The sequence below is a fragment of the Grammomys surdaster genome, unplaced genomic scaffold (assembly GCF_004785775.1).
Source record: "Grammomys surdaster isolate TR1022 unplaced genomic scaffold, NIH_TR_1.0 126059, whole genome shotgun sequence".
Lineage (NCBI taxonomy): Eukaryota > Metazoa > Chordata > Mammalia > Rodentia > Muridae > Grammomys > Grammomys surdaster.
Window position 1 is genome coordinate 5,235,857 of NW_021620869.1, and position 18,084 is coordinate 5,253,940.

At 48.7% G+C, this 18,084-nt stretch overlaps 1 protein-coding gene across 2 annotated transcripts in view; it reads left to right on the forward strand.

Moving 5' to 3' along the window:
- Iqca1 (IQ motif containing with AAA domain 1) overlaps window positions 1-18,084 on the forward strand; it is a 106,591-nt gene that overhangs the window by 77,572 nt on the left and 10,935 nt on the right. For both annotated transcript variants that reach the window (XM_028755405.1, XM_028755406.1), the window contains exons 14-16: window positions 917-1,024; window positions 4,593-4,792; window positions 17,796-17,882. In XM_028755405.1, coding sequence (XP_028611238.1) covers window positions 917-1,024; window positions 4,593-4,792; window positions 17,796-17,882 — 395 coding nt within the window. The remainder of the gene's footprint in view (window positions 1-916; window positions 1,025-4,592; window positions 4,793-17,795; window positions 17,883-18,084) is intronic.

Here is an 18,084-nt window from a genome sequence, read left to right on the forward strand (position 1 = left end):
GAATTTTCCACCAATATTAGACATAATCTTTTAAAGTCTGAAAAAAAAATCCTGCAATATTTCAGCTTCTTTGTATGTCACTCAGAACTTTATCTCACTTCACACAACCCTATAGGGTTTTTTTTTTTCTTTTTAAGTGATTCTGAGTGACCAGGCTGAGGATCAAGCCTGGGGCTGGAACATGGGAGGCAGACAGTGTTTTTCTCCATGGGAGATTATTGTAACAGTTCGTGTCATTTGCCTCTTATCACAACTGGTATACTCAAGCTTTTTTGCCTGATTTCTTTTCAAACCTTATCTAAGAAAAGATGCCCTGGGTTCATTCTGTGGTTGTGATCTAAAAAAAAAACAAAAATCCAAAAACAAAAAAACAAACAGACAGACAAAAAAAAACACCTCTCTAACCAAAGGCAACTTGAGGAAGAGAGAGATTATTTGATTTACACCTCCAGGTCACAGGTCATCATTGACAGAAGTCAGGACAGGAACTCAAAGCAGGAACCACTCATGGAGGAGGACTGCTCACTGGCTCGCTGTTCTGGCTTTTGCTCACTTCCTTGCCCATGCTCAGCTAGCTTTCTTATACAGCCAGGACCACCTGCCTAGGGATGGTGCCGCCCACTATGGACTGAGTCTTTCTACAACAATTAATAATCTGAACAACTGCCTGCCTAGGGATGACACTGCCCACCATGGGCTGAGCCTTTCTACACCAACCCCTATACACATGACCACAAATCAGTCCTTCCTCTGTGATAACTCTAGGTTGTCAGGTTCATAGTTTAATATGAGTAGGATAGACGTTCCACCCCCCCCCCCATGGTAGCTCTTCCGTATTGTATTGTGATCTCTGTCCTTTCGTTTTTCAGACCAGCATGGTTTCCCAGTCACTCATCCATGTTTCCTTCCTCCCCAGGTGAGTACAGCTATCTGGGGACAACTCTGCGCCAGGTGGCCATAGAGCCCATGCCCTCCCTCCTGGACGTCAGACAGCTCATCACACTGTATGGAATCTTGCCTCTGGGTAAGGACTGGCCATTCCCACAAGCTGGAACAGCAGCTTCCCTTCTTGCTTTGATGCTATCTCCTATTTGACACCAGAACGGTGTTTCCCATTCCTAACTGAGGATATGAAGCCTTGTCTTACTTCCATAGTACATGCCCAGCAGAGAAGGGCATGCTGGGAAGAGAGCTTCTGTGCCATCTCTGGGTCTGGTTTACATTATGGCAATCAGCTGGAGAGAGATGGCCTCTGTGAAGTCAGTGAGCTGAGCCCAAGAGCTAGCTAAGGTGGCTGTGTGCCTTCACATTCTACCTTCTATGGCTGTGTCCTGATCGCCCCCACAGTCCCTTCTCAATGCTGAGAACTCCAACATGGTTGTTCAGACACAGCTCTAGAGTGTGCCTAGGGATGCAGGAGGCATGTAGCTCCTTCCTTCCCTCTGTTCAGTGGTTGCTGCGGGAGGGCAGCCCAACAACAGACAGAGCTCTGCCTGCCTCTCTGAAGCTAAAACTTACAGCTTGTTTCACCTACTTCAATAACTCTCTCCCGCTTTGACTTAAGAACTTAAGTCTGTTGGCAAGAAAACTTTAAGCCCTCTCCTGACATTACGTCAGAAGTAGTAAATGTAATTTGGGGGCAATATAAATGTACAGACACTATATTTCATATTGCATCACATACAAATATAACATATTGGAGCCCAAGATTTAATGTCAACAAATTCAATATGTAGCATTCACAGGGCCAACTTAATAAAATACACTGAGCCTCACACCTTACTGTAACATAATGGGAGTCAGAAAATGCAATGAGCCAGTAGGTGTATAAAGAACTCTTCCTGCCTGAGTGTACACTACATTTGTCCCCTTGGTCTGCAAGTCCCTGCTATGCATGGTTTTCCATTCTGCTTCAAAAGGACTCCACCCCTACCTCCCTTCACCCCTTTGTCATGGAGAACCCTCCCACCACCACCTACTCCCTCACCCCACCCTACCCTCACCCCAACCCATACCCTGCCCCCATCCTGTGCTGTAATCAACAGCTGCCAAGCTCCCCTGACCACAGAGTCAGCTGGAGAGCTGGCTCTCCTGAGACAGTTTTATGTCACCTGTCAGGAATGCAGACACAAGTGGGGCAGATGAGCTGTGTGTGCAGATATGCCTCCAGGTGTTTAATCTAAACTTCACGTGTCACCTCCAGCTGCACGTGAAAGTGACCTGGGGAGATGCTGGCATCTGCCAGCACAGTTCCTGAAGCTGCCTCTTGTCCCCACCCTATACACACACACACATACACACACACACACACACACATGCATGCATATGCACACACACGCACACACACTAGGGGAACCTTCATGTGGAAAGTACATCCTGTTAGAAAAGGAATGAGGCAAAGCCTTAAGGGGACAATAATTGTTTGGATCACTTCAGTGGTGGCCACTGACAGAAGCCCACACAGGCTGGTTTCCACACCTGGTGGTGAAACAGAACCCTATCCTAAGTGGCTAGGACTAGGATTGAGGCTTCTTAGACCCCTCATGGTATAAGAGAAAGCCCAGGACGTGTCGGATAAGGTCCTGGAAGATTCAGGGGAGACAGGGAGGGTGCTTTCCTGAGTAGATGTGGTTCATTGTCTGAAGGTTCCTTTTTATGGTCTTGTACCCTCCACAATCCTACATCTCCAGATGACAGTAAAGTTAGGGAGAGACAGAAATAGAGTCAGGACCCAAAACACCAGGCCTCTTGTTTCTCTACAGTCCTCCATCCCTTAGACAGATGGTATGCTTAAAGCTAGAAGTATCCCAAATCTCTAGACCACACCATGAGAATGAGGATGCCTGTGTCAGCTGGGTCCCAAGCACAAGGGCCTTCCCTGGACCACCCTCTTCACCTCCAAGGGGCCTGGGTAATCTCTCCCTAGAAAAGTGACGTCCTGCATTTGAGTCTGGCACATCCACCCTGAGGTCCCATCCTCCTGCCACCTCTTCCCAGACTTCTCCCAGCCCTGGCCCCATCCAACACCCTTGGCAGCCTTACAATTCCCATCCACCTTTCAGACAGCCGACTACTGTCAGAAGTCTCCTCACCTGTCCCATCACTGTCCCCTGATACCTGACCAATCAAAATGTACGCTGCTCCCTTAAGACCAACCTGATCAGACACTGTGCCTCCATCATGGGGACCCTTCTCACACACTGCTCCTGAGATGCCCTACTCCAAAGTCCCACATAGATGGCCCCTTCTCCCAAGGTCCAGCTGAGACCCCTAGCTGAATTTTAGCTTCTCCAATATCTGTGGACCTCAAGGTTCCAAGAACCCTTTGCCTCCTGTTGCAGGTTCAGCCCCATCCCAGCTTCCCATTGCAGGCACGTCTCCTCGGGCCTCAGCTTCCTTCTGACCATAAACCATATCTAGAGATTTTTCCATATTTAAAATCCACCCTACTCAGCCACAGGAGAGTACCCAGGGCTTGCCAGAGCCATACCCAAAGCATTCTTCCATATCCAAGTAAGAAGGAAAGAAAAGTAAATAGCCTCTCTCTCCTACCACCAGAAAACTGTTCCTTCATCATGGCATGTTCTTGTAACCCCCTCTGACCACATAAACCTCGGTTATGTCACCGGAAAGCATATGTAGAACGTTGATCCACTCTAAAGATACGTTTCTGACTTTCAAACAATCCCCTGTCTTTTCAATTATACCAGGAAGGAAAGGAAAGGGCAAATTATATTGAGCCAGGCATGATGGCACATGGCTATGATCCTAGCATTAGCAAGGCAGAGGGAAAGGATCAGGCCAGCCTGGGCTATAAGGTAAGAACCTGTCTCACGTTTTATAATTAATATTATTATATTCACATATTAATAGCCAAGACATAGGTACCCAGAGTCTCCAAAACCAGAGCCCATTGAGGACAGCTGTTCCCCTCCCCACACTGACCAGCACTGAATTCTGTGCATCTTATACCTACTGAGTGCCCACTCTGTTCTGCCACTCTGACCCTCACCCTACCTGGCCTGAGGTATAGACTGGGCGGATGAGAACAGAAAGTGGGAACAATGGTAATCCAAGCTGTTCTATCATCATGTGCCAGGTGACCTTTGATCCTGACAGTCTGGGGCCAGCTCAGGAGGAAGATCTCTAGGCTTTGTCCCCTGGTCCTTGGCCTTTCCCTCTGTCTCATACGCTTCAATACATAGTAGAAGAAAAGGTTCCAAGGGAAATGACCACGTCTCAGCCAACCTCATTGTCTGTCTCTCTGCAATCTATTCCACCACCACCAAATAAATAAATAAATAGATAAATAATAAATAATACAAATTAAAAAACAACTTGGGTAAGCTATTATAAGTATGGTCTTTAAAATCATGAGTTTGGAAAAAAATGCAGGGCCAAGGGAGGAAACACTGGCCTGGAGGCCCCAGAGGCCCCAGAACCCTTTGAGGCAGAAGGTGAGCCTTGGGCTTGACTTGATTTCCACATATTCACCATGGCCACAGACCCCTTCACACAATGCAGCATCCTAGCATAAAGGCCTCTTGTCTTCTTGGCATACTCAACAGCACTGGCCTCTCGGCCTTTTCCAGGGTCCGCAGAAGTGCATGAGAGAGCTCCCTTGGTGAAGTCGCTGCTCTTGGCTGGACCCCCAGGGGTAGGGAAGAAAATGCTGGTCCATGCTATCTGCACCGAAACAGGAGCTAACCTCTTCAACCTGTCTTCCTCAAACATTGCTGGGAAGTACCCGGGCAAAACCGGCCTGCAGATGATGATACACTTAGTCTTCAAGGTACGTGCCCTTCCTCTTCCAAATGACACTCGGTTCCTGCAGATCATTTTTCTAGAGCAACAGACACATCTGTGTTGAGCTCCCCTTTCACCCTCCCATAAATTAACTCATTTCCACATCTGGCTGAACATCCCACAATTAGAAACATCTTCTTTGGAGAATAAACACCCTACCGTGGTGCCCAGACCTGACTTCTGAGGCCACAGGATTCCTTGCTGAGATGCCTGTATGTGTCCTGGAAAATCAAACCCACATTTTACCTCCCCAGCTCATCTCCCTGTCCTCATGACCTTTGTACTGTTTCTCATGTGGTACAAATTACGACACTCCATTACTCTCTGAGCGTGAGCTCTTTCAACAGGTCTAAAGGAGGGAATCTTCAGAGAGATAGGCCCAGCATTGGAGGGTCACAGACAAGGATGACACAGAGTCACAGATAGCATCTCAGAGGACCAAATGCACTGTCAGCTCTGTGACCATAATTAAGTTTTTAACAGCCCCTCTGGGTCCCATCACCAGAATGAAGGAACCTTAAAGAACTCAGATACAAATCCTCTACATGAGATATGAAGATCTTACAAGATGTAATTTCAATCTGGCTGAAGACCTCGAGGTTACTCGCCTGCTGTTCAACCCACCTTAACTGTTACAGTCTCAGATTTGACTGTAGAATCCAGTGTGACTCCACACAGCGTCCTGGCTGGGCACTAGGCTGACTCTGCCTTCTCAGAGCTATAAAGTATGGGGGTGGTAGTATCAATGCCACAAGAATAGAAGTGAGTCCCTCCTGGGGATGCTGATCCAGTATATCCCAGACGAGAGGAAGGAGCAGAGGGCTCTGTTCCCTCAGTCACCTCTTACCACAGGGCCCTAGAGAGTGTTGCTCTTCCCTTCTTTCGTGACTGTAGCAAAGGAACCCTATAGTGCAACACCTCTGGTAAGAGGACACCTACCTGATGGGTCTTGTTTGTCTGACTCCTCTTGCAAACTATCTCTTGAGGACGTTGCCCACTCTGTGTGGATAGATGAGCGAGCAGGTGTGGGCTTTTGTTTGCATGTGTGGGATACACTTGTGTAAGTAGGGATTAGCATGCAGCTGTGTGTGTCAGCACATGTGAGAGCCGGAGGTCAACCTTGGGTGCCACCCTTCAGATACCATCCGCCTCATTTTAGGAGACAGGGCCTCTCTCTGGTCTGGACTCACTAAGTAGGCCGGCTGGCTAGCAAGCACCAGAGATAGGTGTCTCCACCAGCCCAGCCTTGGAATTAAGAGCATACACCAGTGCCTAGCTGTTTTAAGCGGATACTGAGTAGCGAGCCAGTTCAAGTCTTCATGCTTATATAGTGAACACTATCTCAAGACCTTGCCAGCCCCTTTGCTGCTTACCTTCCGTAGGCTATCGGCTTCAGGGTTTATTAGAATTATTTGTATATCCTAGATGCGAGACTTCATCACACATGAATTATAAGCATCAGCATTTCCAAGCATCTTACCCTGGACATTCCTGTGCATGTTGCTGTGTATTTTGTGCTGGTTAGTTCAAGCTGTCAACTTGACAACACCTAGAATCACTTGGGAAAAGAGTCTCAAAGAGAAACTACCTAGGTCAGGTTGGTCTGTGAGGATTGTCTTGATGGTTAATCAATGTAGAATGTTATAGTCCTCTGTGGGCAGTACCGTTTACTAGGCAGGGGGTCCTGAGCTGTGTAAGAATAAGGAAATCAAGCTGAACCTAAGCAAGCAAGAGAACAGTGTGCATCCAGTCCCCTCCGCTCCTGACCGTGAATGTGTGTGACTAGCCATACTTTCTGCCTTGCCTTCCCCACAATGAAGGACTGCAACTTAGAAGTCTGAGCCAAATAACTTCTTCCTATGCTATGTTCCTTCCCCTCCCTCTACCCCATACCCCCGTTGCTGAGGTCCAAACCCCAGAGTCTTTTGCTTGCTATGTAAGCACTGTACCACTGGGTTAAACCCCAACACCCCGCCTTGCGGTGGTGGCTCACACCTTTAATCCCAGCACTTGGGAGGCAGAGGCAGGCAGATCTCTGTGAATTTGAAGCCAGCCTTGTGTACAGAATGAGATCCAGGATGACAGCCAGGGCTATACAGACAAACTCTGTCTCGAAAAACAAGACAATGAACCCTGACACCCTGCTTCACTGTTGCTTTTAGTCTGGATATTTTATCACAGCCACAGAAATAAAACTAACGTATTCATGTCTCACAACGGCCTATGGACAGAGGCACAAAGTGAGGGAAGAGCTGGGTCATAGCATTGCTCTGAGATGCCCAAAGTCCGGCTCCAGCCTCCATGTTTCATAGCCTGAGTTATGAACACACAGCTAGTGCCTTTACTCCCTACACAGCTCCTGGTGTGACTCTGGGCATAGCCAGTGACCTGATCATTGTGTGCAGCTTGTTAGAAAGTAAGAGCCCTCATCTTGATCATAGATAAGCGATCAATGCTCTTACCAGAATTATCATAACCCGACATCATGTGGACAGGAGATGCTAGATGTCAGGCCATTAAAATGGAAAACAGCACATCACCCACCTAGACCTCTTGGTGTTGGCCCCCAACACACACCTCGTTAGGTTTCACCTTTGTTGTGTGTGTAGCTGATTAATGAAAGACCCAGAAGTCTCAAGAGTGGGGGTCATTCAATTAAAGATTGCTCCAAGAGGCCACTGTTCCCTCCCACCCCCCACATGCTGCAACCACCCCATGACTGACAGAGCAGCCATCTGCATTTAATTAACCAGAGGAAGACAGGATTAAGAGGCTTGCTTAGATGAGTGAAGGGCAGGAAGCCTGCAGATGTGGTTCACTAGTGCCCAGAAAGCCGGAGGTGGGGCTCACTAGTGCCCAGGAAGCCGGAGGGTGGGGCTCACTAGTGCCCAGGAAGCCAGAGGGTGGGGCTCACTAGTGCCCAGGAAGCCAGAAGGTGGGGCTCACTATAGATCATAGGACACAGGCCATGGCTCCAGAGCAGCAGTGCTGACTTCTGTGGGATTGACTTCTTGCTGGAGGTAAACAACAGAAACCCCCCCCCCCAGCCTGCACCTAGACTCAGGGGAGATGCTGGCTCTTCCATGATGGCCTGTGGCTCTTTTCTTCCTCCTCCTGCACAATGACACAGCCAAGGGCCAGCACAGTAGTGAGGTCCTAGAGGAAGAGGGCAAAGATGACTGCTCTGCCGGGAGGTCACATCTAGGTCACGCAGACACAGTAGCCTGCAGCCAGCGAGCAAAGGATGCACAAAGCTCTTATGCCCAGTCCCTTCTCCAGGAGAGGGCCCTGTCCAGATGTGCTGCTCTCCAAGACTTGTGCCACAGTCCCAAGAGGAGCCAGACAGCTCTGCTCCCTAGCTCCTGGGGATGAAGACTCTGATGAATAACTTCAAGACACTACTGTTGTGTGCGGTGGTGTAACTAACCTAGATCTGTGAAGAATGAACATATACGTGACTCGGGCCACACCTGACCTCAAACGAGCTGACTGAATGAAGAAAGGAAGGGGGCGACTGGAAAGATGGCTGTCAGTAAAGTGCTTGCCCAGCATTATGAGAGCTTCAGATCCATCCCATGCATCCACACAAAAAGCCAGCTATGGTCATCCCCAGCGCCGGGAAGGTGTAGTCAGAAGGATCCCTGTTGCTAGCTGCTCTGCCCAGCCCAGCCTTCTCAGCAAGCCCCAGATCCCAGTGAAAAGTCACGTCTCAAAAAACAAAGAGGATGGACTCAGGGAATGATATCTAAGGTTGATCTCTGGTACCACATGCACATATACATCCATGCATGCACGCACACACGAGCACACAAACCCACACATGCATATATAGTGTGGGCGTGAGGAGGAAGGAGAATCAGGAAGAGGGGAAGGGGGACCAGAAACAGTGCATCATGTACAGATCCCTCAGAACAGCATTGGGTGCGAAAATCAACGGCTTGGATACCGAGCATAAATCCTGAAGAAGTCTCTGTATGAAGGCCAAGGTCACCTTCCACAGTGTGTTGAAGGTGGTTTCAGATTGAGGGATCGGGTACAGGTGGATCCCCAAACCTTCTCCTGTTCGTTTACTTGGCTTCTAGCAGTTTTAAGTCAATGGCAGGTTTGAGCAGGGTGTGTGGAGAGTGCACTGGACTCGTCTCCATGCACATACCGCCTCCACCACCAGCATCCCACAATGCGCATGTGCTGTGGTCCAGAACCCACAATGCAATGCCATCAATGCTACAGGACCATGCTTCATCATGCATACCTTTTAGTAGTGGGCATCTGGGTGGCCAGAGATCTCTCTCTTGTCTTCTACTGAGCCTTTGGCACTTTGTCCTGGGAGGACAGAGTCAAGGGGGAGAATATCAGAGAAGGAGCCCAGACTGAACTATGTGAGAAAGTCCACCTCAAATTGAGGACATAGTAGCCTTGAAACAAAGAAAAGAAAACAGAAGAATGGTAAGGTCCCTTGGCCACAGAGCCACATGGTAGGTGTAGCTGTGTCTCTGGCTCTGGTGAGAAGAGAATTAAAGACCACAGAAACAAGGGGGCTGAGGAGGTTTCTCCATGGAGGTAGCAGTTTTAACTGCCCTCCAAGGACATGTGAGGTTCCAAAGAGAAGAAAGCATCAGACTGTGGGCACCTGCATTGCTAGCAGGGTGTGAGGGAACACAGTGTGGACATTAAGTCCCTGAGTACAGAATCTGAGGCTTCTGGTGTTGTATATGAGGGGTGTGGGGGTGAGCGACCTGTGGCCAGGCTCGGATGGAAGGATGCTTCTCCACCCTGGACACACTTAGGGGGAAGATGAAGTATTGGTTTAGTTAACCCTGCCCTGGGGAGTTACTTGTACCCATATATATCCTGTTCTTCCCAAGTTGCCCCAGCATTGGTGCGGCCTGGAGCGAGCAGTTCAGCCCTTATGCAGAGGGGCGTGGACTGGGAGGAGCTGGGCTTTCAGCACAAAGTCACCACATGTGTGACTACAACGCCGCTCCATCTGAACCCTTCCCCTTATGTACAGTAACAGCACCGTTCTGTCCAGTTCCTATTAATCCTTGCCCGCCCACAACACACTGCCCACCAGAGTGAGCAGCCCTTGTCAGGAGTCTCTGCATCCCTAGTCCTCTCCCCTGCCTCAGTTTACCTCCGTTTCATCAGCCAGGCTCCCAGTTTTAGGATACTTCTGCTTTTTTGTTGCTTATCGGTTTCAAAACAAAGGTATCCTCTTGCTAGAACTTGAAATCTCTTCATTGATTGTATAAAAGGAAGCTCAGGAAGCTAGCAATTAACAATAGAATGTTGAAGATGGGCGTACAGAAGAAAGCATCTGCACGTACTATTCAAATGGACACCCACTTAGTAGGGTAAATTTAGAATGTGAATCCCCAATAGCCTGAAGCCTTCCATTCCTCTCCAACATGGCAGCACCTCACATACAGACCAAGGTTACTACATACCTGCAGGCAGGGAGAGGGTCCCCACCACCGAAGGTGCCTCCTTTCTGCCACCATCAAAGCTTCCCTCCCTCCTGCCAGAAGCAAATAATCTGCCAGTATTCGTGGAATAAAGAGCGAACCTGTGAAGGAATGGATATGTGTGGTTCCAGCTTGGTAAACTGAGGCAGTAGCTTAGAAAGCAGTTGTCGGGTTTTACTGTTATTTTCCTAAAGTTCTCCATATCCAGTGAAGAACCCTAAAACATCCAGGGCTCATGTCTGTAACTTCATAACTTACTTAGACATGTAAGCATGTTCTAACAGCTAAGACAGTGTGTTCTGAGGTCTGATGCCTGTGCTAACCGTTGGGCAGTGCACTCGGAAGACGCCTAGAACTCAGCAATAGAGGCCGCCTTGTTTTGATGAAGATCAGGCTTAGTCTGTAATTGACACAGAGATGTTTGATATTTGATAGGACTGAAGAGCCCTCTGCTGGCCACAGAGTGAACTAGCCCACACAACTTTAGAGGTTCAATTACATTTAATTGGCCATGACCTCAAACTCTCTGCGTAATTTAAATGAAGCTTCTCCATAACTAAGTGAAAAGAGCAAAGGAGACCACTTTTCATTAGCAAATTGTCAAATCTCTCTCTTTTGTGATTAATTCTCACACATGCAAAAGGAGTATGGACTAGCAGACCCAAGCACTTACTGTTTGTAAACAGAACATCCAAGGGACGGACGGACAGACAGACAGACAGACGGATAGATAGGCAGGCAAGGGTTCTAGAAGGTTGAGGGACGGGTAGAGCCTCCGGTGACAGTGAATGCTGGGTCCTTAAGACATGGAAATAGCATGGATGAGACCCTGCTGCCCCAGTCATTCAGACCTCCTCAACTCAAGCCAAAGCAGCCATGCTGAGCTGGGTCACCTGATTGCTCCATTTGTTGAGTAGGGACCAGGCTACAGTTTGGTACGCATTGTGGTGACTTTAACAGCCTGGCCTTGCACTTGGGTGAGTTAGTAGACATTCGACTTCATCAAGGAACTGCTGGGCCACTGAGGCCAGAGTCACCTTGCACAAATGTCCTGGCCCTCTAATGGCTTACTGATGTCCGATTATTAAGTTTGTAGAATAATGCAAGATTGTGTTGGAAGGAACGTGCCTGTTCCTGCAGGCAACTGGCCACATTCACCCTAGATTATCTTTGGCAGAATACTTTTTAAATGATCAAACAGCCGGTATGCAGGTGTGAGGTGAGTCTGACCCCAGTTAAACAGCGAAAGGCACAGATAGGATAAGAAAACACAGTCTAGTATTTTATGCCCTTTCAGCCCCCGTCTGACATCTGCAGGATCTGATGAGATCCACGCAGTGACCATGTACACTGTGAGGCCAGTAGCAGCCGAGGCATGCTGGGCCTGCTTCTTCCTTGAGTCAGGTTGCTTGGGAATACAGCCCAAAGCGAGTAATAAACTCCACCTAAGACTAAATTTTAGCATGAGATTGAATGCCAGCAAGTACCATAAGAGAAGGTTGAAAAAGAACTTTGTAGAAAGAGACTGGGCCTGGCATGGCCTTTTGAAACCTCACAGTTCACCCCCAGTGACACAAACTCTCCAACAAGGCCATACCTCCTAATCCTTCTAATCCTTTCAAATAGTGCCACTCCCTAATGACTAAGCATTCAATATATGAGCCAATAGGGACCATTCTTGTTCAATCCACCACAACAGCTTTCAAGTTTTGCAGGGTGGCCTCGTTGACCATTATTCATCATAATCTCCAAGCCAGCAGTATTATCTAGAGCAATGCTGATAGCAAACTTAACACAGAGTGAGCATTTGGGCCTTGTGGCCTACGCTTCTGTTTTGTCACAAAGTTTTGAAAGAGTATAAAGACCTGGACAAAGAAAATTCATGCTACGCTTTTAACAGGTGACAGATTAATGGCCCAGAGTGTACGTGCTTTAGTCCTCTTGTGGTAGTCCCTACCCATTCACCAGGGATGGAGGATGTTGACAGGTGGGGCCTCCAGTAGGCTACAACTTTAAAACCACACAACCCATGTGTGACTTCTACCAGGCCCTGTCCTTCCAGAAGTTATCTAAGGGGCTATCAATCATATGTCCCCCAAATGCCCATCTAAGTACTAGGAGATGTAGGGAATGTCAGAAGCCTTGTTCAAAATGTGTTCAAAATAAGGTTAGAGCCATGAGTGACAGTCCCTCATGTTATTAAGTACATTTCCTATGGGGTGGGGGGGGGGGTAGGCAGTCTGCAAGATAGTCCACAGAGCAATGCTAACAGAGTCAAGGAACCTTCTTATCTCTGTGTCTGGTGTAGAAGGGTTTCTAATGACAAGGAATGCCTGAAGACAGATGTGAGACAGACAGAGTCAAGGGGTCTGTGCTCTCAGACGCCACTGATGGGTACTGCAGTCAGAGAACTCCTCCTTAGCAGGAATGTCTGCCCGGCACCTCTACCAATGTATCCAGTTGATACAGCCTTCAGAAGAAATCCAAGAGGGCCCCCCAAATGATACAGTCTAAGAGTCCTGACTGGGTTTGTTTTCTCTGCCAGTTAAGGAAATAAAAGGCAGGAAAAATCTGAAGAGCAACAGACAGCAGCAGAGAAATCTCAAGCACCACAGACAGAATGGGTGAGGAACCACACGCATGCAGCAGACATACAGAGAAAAATGGACTCTATGAAACAGAGGATCAGGGCTCAGAAGGAAAGAGAACAATCCAGTCTCTTCTCAAGGTCTGGGGCTTTTAAAACCTTGGAGCTTTCCTCCCCTACTTGAAGGCTGGTCAGGTTGAAGGCAGATATGGTGGTTGATTGCTCTGGAACTGTATGATGTTTCCTGATCCAGCCTTGAATTTGTTAAATCAGACCATCAGGAAGGGGCCTGCTGGTGGGAGACAAAAGCCTACAAGGCCTTTGTTTTAGGCTGCCAGGCTTCTGCCTTAAGTCAGGAGGGTGAGGAAGATGCCGGCCATCTTGGAAGTTTGCCACTTTATTACCTAGCCATGGCCCCTCTCCCTACCTGTCACCTAACAGGGAGTCTGTCTAACCCCTCATCTCTCGCCATGTCCCACAGTAGTGATTCTATCTCTTCCACCTCGTCTCCCTCCAAGGCTGTCTTTTCTAGCTTTCCCTCCTCATTCCATGCCATCTCTGTGGTCTTCTTACACACTAAGCTGCCTAGATATGTCCACACACTCCTCCCCAATTCACTGTTTGCACATCTTCTGAGAGTCCCTCTTTGTCTTCTAGACTCTGTCCAACCATGCTTCAGCAGCCTGTCCCCTGCCTTCTGTCCCCTGAAGTCTTGTCAAGACCACCAGTGACATCCTAGCTGCTCGACTTCCTGGCCATCGTTGCTAACAGCCAACTATTCCATCTTGCGCCTGCTTCCAGGATGGCTTGCCCTCCAAGGCCCCGTCTTCCTTCATCGTTGGCTTCCTGGAATAGTCAGTCCTTGGGCTGTCCCAGCCATAAGCTATCCAACCCTTCTCTCCTCCTGCAGATCCTTGCATTCCTGGATAATCTCCCTCCTGGACAACTGGTCCTTTCTGATGTCAGGTTCCCACAAGCTCACGGTGGCACACACTGACCTCACCATTTCCTCCCTCGTCTGGTCCTTTCTAATGTCACTGTCCCCTTGGTCACTCCATATCTACTTCTTGTATGTATGACCAACTCTATGCCCCTGAGTCCATTCCAGCCCTCCCAGGCACTCCCCACTTCTGATTCTCCTGCTCCCTTCAGAAGCCTCTATTCCATCCCACCTTGTCCTTTCCAATGTCCTTCAGCCATGCCCACTGCCCCCAGAGCCAAGGTGGCCTGCTTCTCAGCTTAGTGCCAACTATAGCAGTTCTCACACACTGACCTTAACACAGATAGAACCTTGGAGTCTTCCCAGGCTATCCATGGCTTCTAATATGTAAACAAATTCTATCACATGGCTCCTGCCTCTGGCCCCTTTGGGACCACCCTAAAAAGCCTTTTGTGCTATGAGTTATACCCAGTGCCCAAGACCCTGACTCCCACCCAGAGCAGGATAGGTACTTTCTCCTTCCAGTATGGCCATCTGGAAACCTCGAAGCTCTGTCTGCTTTAATCTGTGCCTCCAGTCTTCATCCCTCTTGTCCCTACCACCCTCTCTTCACTGTCCTTGAACCACTTGCAGGTTCACACCTGCCCTCTCCTGCTTTCCCAGATCCTTTCGGTCCTAGCTCCTTGAAATTGGTCCCTGCATTAAAGACTGGTCTTTATGGCCCAGTCACTCCATACAGTGCCTCAGAACTTCTCTGCCCTCGGCCTCTAAAGGAAGAAAGAGAACATAATTTTCATTCTACATTCAGGTCAGAATTGGGAAAGCTACTCCCTCTCCTCAGTTCCTCACCCCTACGTCTTCAGTCACCATGAAATGCAGCCTCTGTTCCTCTAATCCTACCTCACTGCCAAGCTATCCAGGCCTCTCCTCTCTGCCCAGCACTGCACAGGCACTGGAAGTCCTGTGGCCACCTCCACTCAGCTTCCCCACAGAAAGGACAGGAGAATTAGAGATTCATGCCCCCAGGAGCAAGGTGACTATGTTTCTCATGACCTTTCTGCTAGGCTGACAGAATAGAGGACAGGTGATTGTAGGCCCAATGAAGGTAGACAGGAAGTGAGGGGAGAGGGAGTAGTAGAGAGGGGAGGGTCATGGGAAAAGGGAGGGAGTGATGGGAGAGAAAGAAGTGTAGGGTAATCTGCTCAAAGTATACATATGTATTACACATATGTATGAAAATGGCCTCAAATAACCACCCATAATCATAACTTTTAAAATTTAAAAACTCTGACGGCAGATGGCACCCAGACACTTAAATGCCATTTCTCAGCCAGGACATGATCTAGAGCAGTGGCTCTCCACCTTCCTAGTGCCGCGGCCCCTTAACATGGTTCCTCATGTTGTGCTGACCCACAACCATACAGCTACTTTTGTTGCTGCTTCATAACTGCAGTTTAATTTTATTACTGTCATGAATCATAATGTAAATGTCTGCATTTTCCCACGGTCTTAGGAGACCCCTGTGAAAGGGTAGTTTGACCCCCAGAGGGGTCGCGACCCACAGGTTGAGAATCACTTGACTAGCATCTCCAGTATCATCCCAAGGAAAGCTAGTGTGCCGTGGGGAGAGGAGGCTGATCTTACTCTGGCTCCTCTCTCGCTCCCTCATGTACCGTCCACCGACTCGTACACCCACACATGGCGGAGTAAAATTCTAAGCACAGGCTGGCAGCCAGCACTCCCTGATACGGCCTCCCTCTGATTGTCCCCTCTCATGGCTTCCCAGCCAGGATGGCACTGTTCACGGGGAGCCTACATCCTGCACTGTTTCTGCCCCTCTCTCTGAGTCCTCACCACCCAAACATGATGGATTCCGCACTGCAGGTCTGGAGGAGGATCGCTGCTCCCCCCAGTCTGCAGTGCACATGCAGCCTTCCCTAGAGACTCGTAGGATATTGAAGCTTCAGGGTCATTTAATAAGTTGCTTTGACATCTCTGGGCACTGATTTTATTAAATAAAAGACTACAGATGAGAGAGAGGAGAACAGAGAAGGTGTCCCTTTATCCTGTAGCATGGATCAGCCCCAAGGGTGACAGCTGCAGGGTGGGTGGCTGGTTTGTCCTGGTCACTCCTCAGATCATTGGTTTGAGATATTTTCATCCCCCACCGGGCAGCCTCACCTTCACTAGCAAGCCGTGCAAAGCTACACCAGAGTCTGAGGGGACGGCAGTGGTGGGCTTGGGATTTCGAGAGAAGGGAGATGCCTAAGAAGGGCCAGGCCAGACACAAGCTGTTTCAATCTGTTACTAGCACAGTCTGAAGGACTGTATGTGCATGGGTGTGTATGTGTGTGCGCATGTAAGTGTGTGTGCACCAGTGCGTGTGTGTGTGTGCATGATCCTGTGCCTATGCCTGTGCATATGCACAAGTGTGTGTGTGTATGTGTGTGTGTGCATGAGTGCATGTGTGTGTGTGTATGTATGTGTGTGCATGTATGCGCCTGTACCTGTGTGTGTGTGTGTGTGTGTGTGTGTGTGTGTGTGTGTTTGTCTGTGTGTGTGAATGTACTTACCTGTCCATGTGTGTGGAACAAGAGGTCAGCATTGTTTGTCTTCCTTAATCATTCACCACCTTATTTTTTAAGACAAGGTCTCTCACTGAAACTGGATCTGCCTGCTTTGGCTCCAGGGATCCTTCTGTCTCTAGCTCCCAACACTGGGATACATATACCACTATACTAGCTTTTTACCTAGGGGCTGTCCATAAGCAGGGTGTTTTAATGGGACATACTCTATGCGGTTGAGTTGAGGACATCACATGCATATGAATCCCAGATAGGCCCCTACAAGGGGTGGCTGTGTTACATGCATGCTGGCTCTGACGTGTGCAGTGTCTATGCCCTGTGCCTGGTACAAAGCAGCCCAACTGCTCACTGCTGGACCACCCTTGGTTACAGTCCACACCATCTGAGGACTGAGGTTTTAGAATAAGACTTGAATTCTCAATCTCTATGGCCCAGGGTCTAAAAGCCTAATACCTCCCCAACTGTGCTGGCTCCTACAGTTTGCTGAGTGTCCTAGTGTGTTGGGGGACACAGATGCATGTGACCTAGGTATAGGATCGAGTTCAGTCAACATCTACTTTGTCTCTGAAGATACATAATCTATTTTCTCAGTTGGCATATAATGCCAGGGAAACAGACTTGGCCATACGTCCCTGATGACTATTCTATCAGTCAGTGAGTAAGTAATGTTGCCGCAATAATGTTTCAAGAAATGTATGAATTAGAGCTCCTAACACTGGCTGTATGCTATAGCTACGATTGCCTTCACCTGCCACAGTTTCACACAAAGCACAAATTGTTGCAAAAATACCTGAACTCCACGACTAGGCGGGTGCTTTGAAGAGATTGTTAGGCAGGTGGCAATTATTCACATGCCTTGGTTAAGTCCAGTCCCAACTCTGCCATGAATCCCTGTTCGCTCTAGAAAGGCCCAGAGCTACCATCCTGCAGGGGAGCCTCAGTCACAAAGGCACAGGTGAACGGAAACACACAAATAGCATCACAGGAGCCTGTGATGAAACTGTCTTCTCATAGCAAGCAAATGTGAATGAACCTGAGAATGTGAGTAGCCTGTGGTTAGAGCACGTGGCCCGGTTTCCATTCACATTCAGCTGAGAACCAGTGGCTTATGACAAACCAAACCAGGCAGGGGCTCTGGACTCTGATACAGGAATGTGTCCATTAAGATGGGACTACAGTGGTGGAGGCCTGTCCCACCCCATGGCCCCACCTCCTGGGCAGGTACTGAGATGCAAAATGCATGGATGATAGCCTCGAGGAGGCAGGTGGACAAGCTCACTTCCAGATGACATCGAGGGCTTGCCTTCCCCAAGGTACACCAGGGATGACCCCAGTCATGCTTCAGGGAAGGAGGACAAGTGTCCCTCGGGAAGAAACATGTTCACCTCTAGGCTGGCTCTTGTCCTCTGCAGGTGGCTCGCCAGCTTCAGCCTTCCGTGGTGTGGATCCAAGACACAGAGAAAACCTTCTACAAAAAAGTCCCACAGGCGGAGAAACGGGTGAGTCCTCCTGGCCTCAGTTTTCATTCTCTGACATTTACCCTGGGGAGGCATGGGGGGGGCAAATCTTCACATTTCAAGAAACTTCACTTTCCAAGGAGACTGGGGGCTTTAAGTCCTTTCACAGAAGGGTCTCTCTGCCATATGTGCTTGTCAGTGTTTGAAAGAAGCCAGTGCCTTGGTTTTTATGAGGCATAATTTG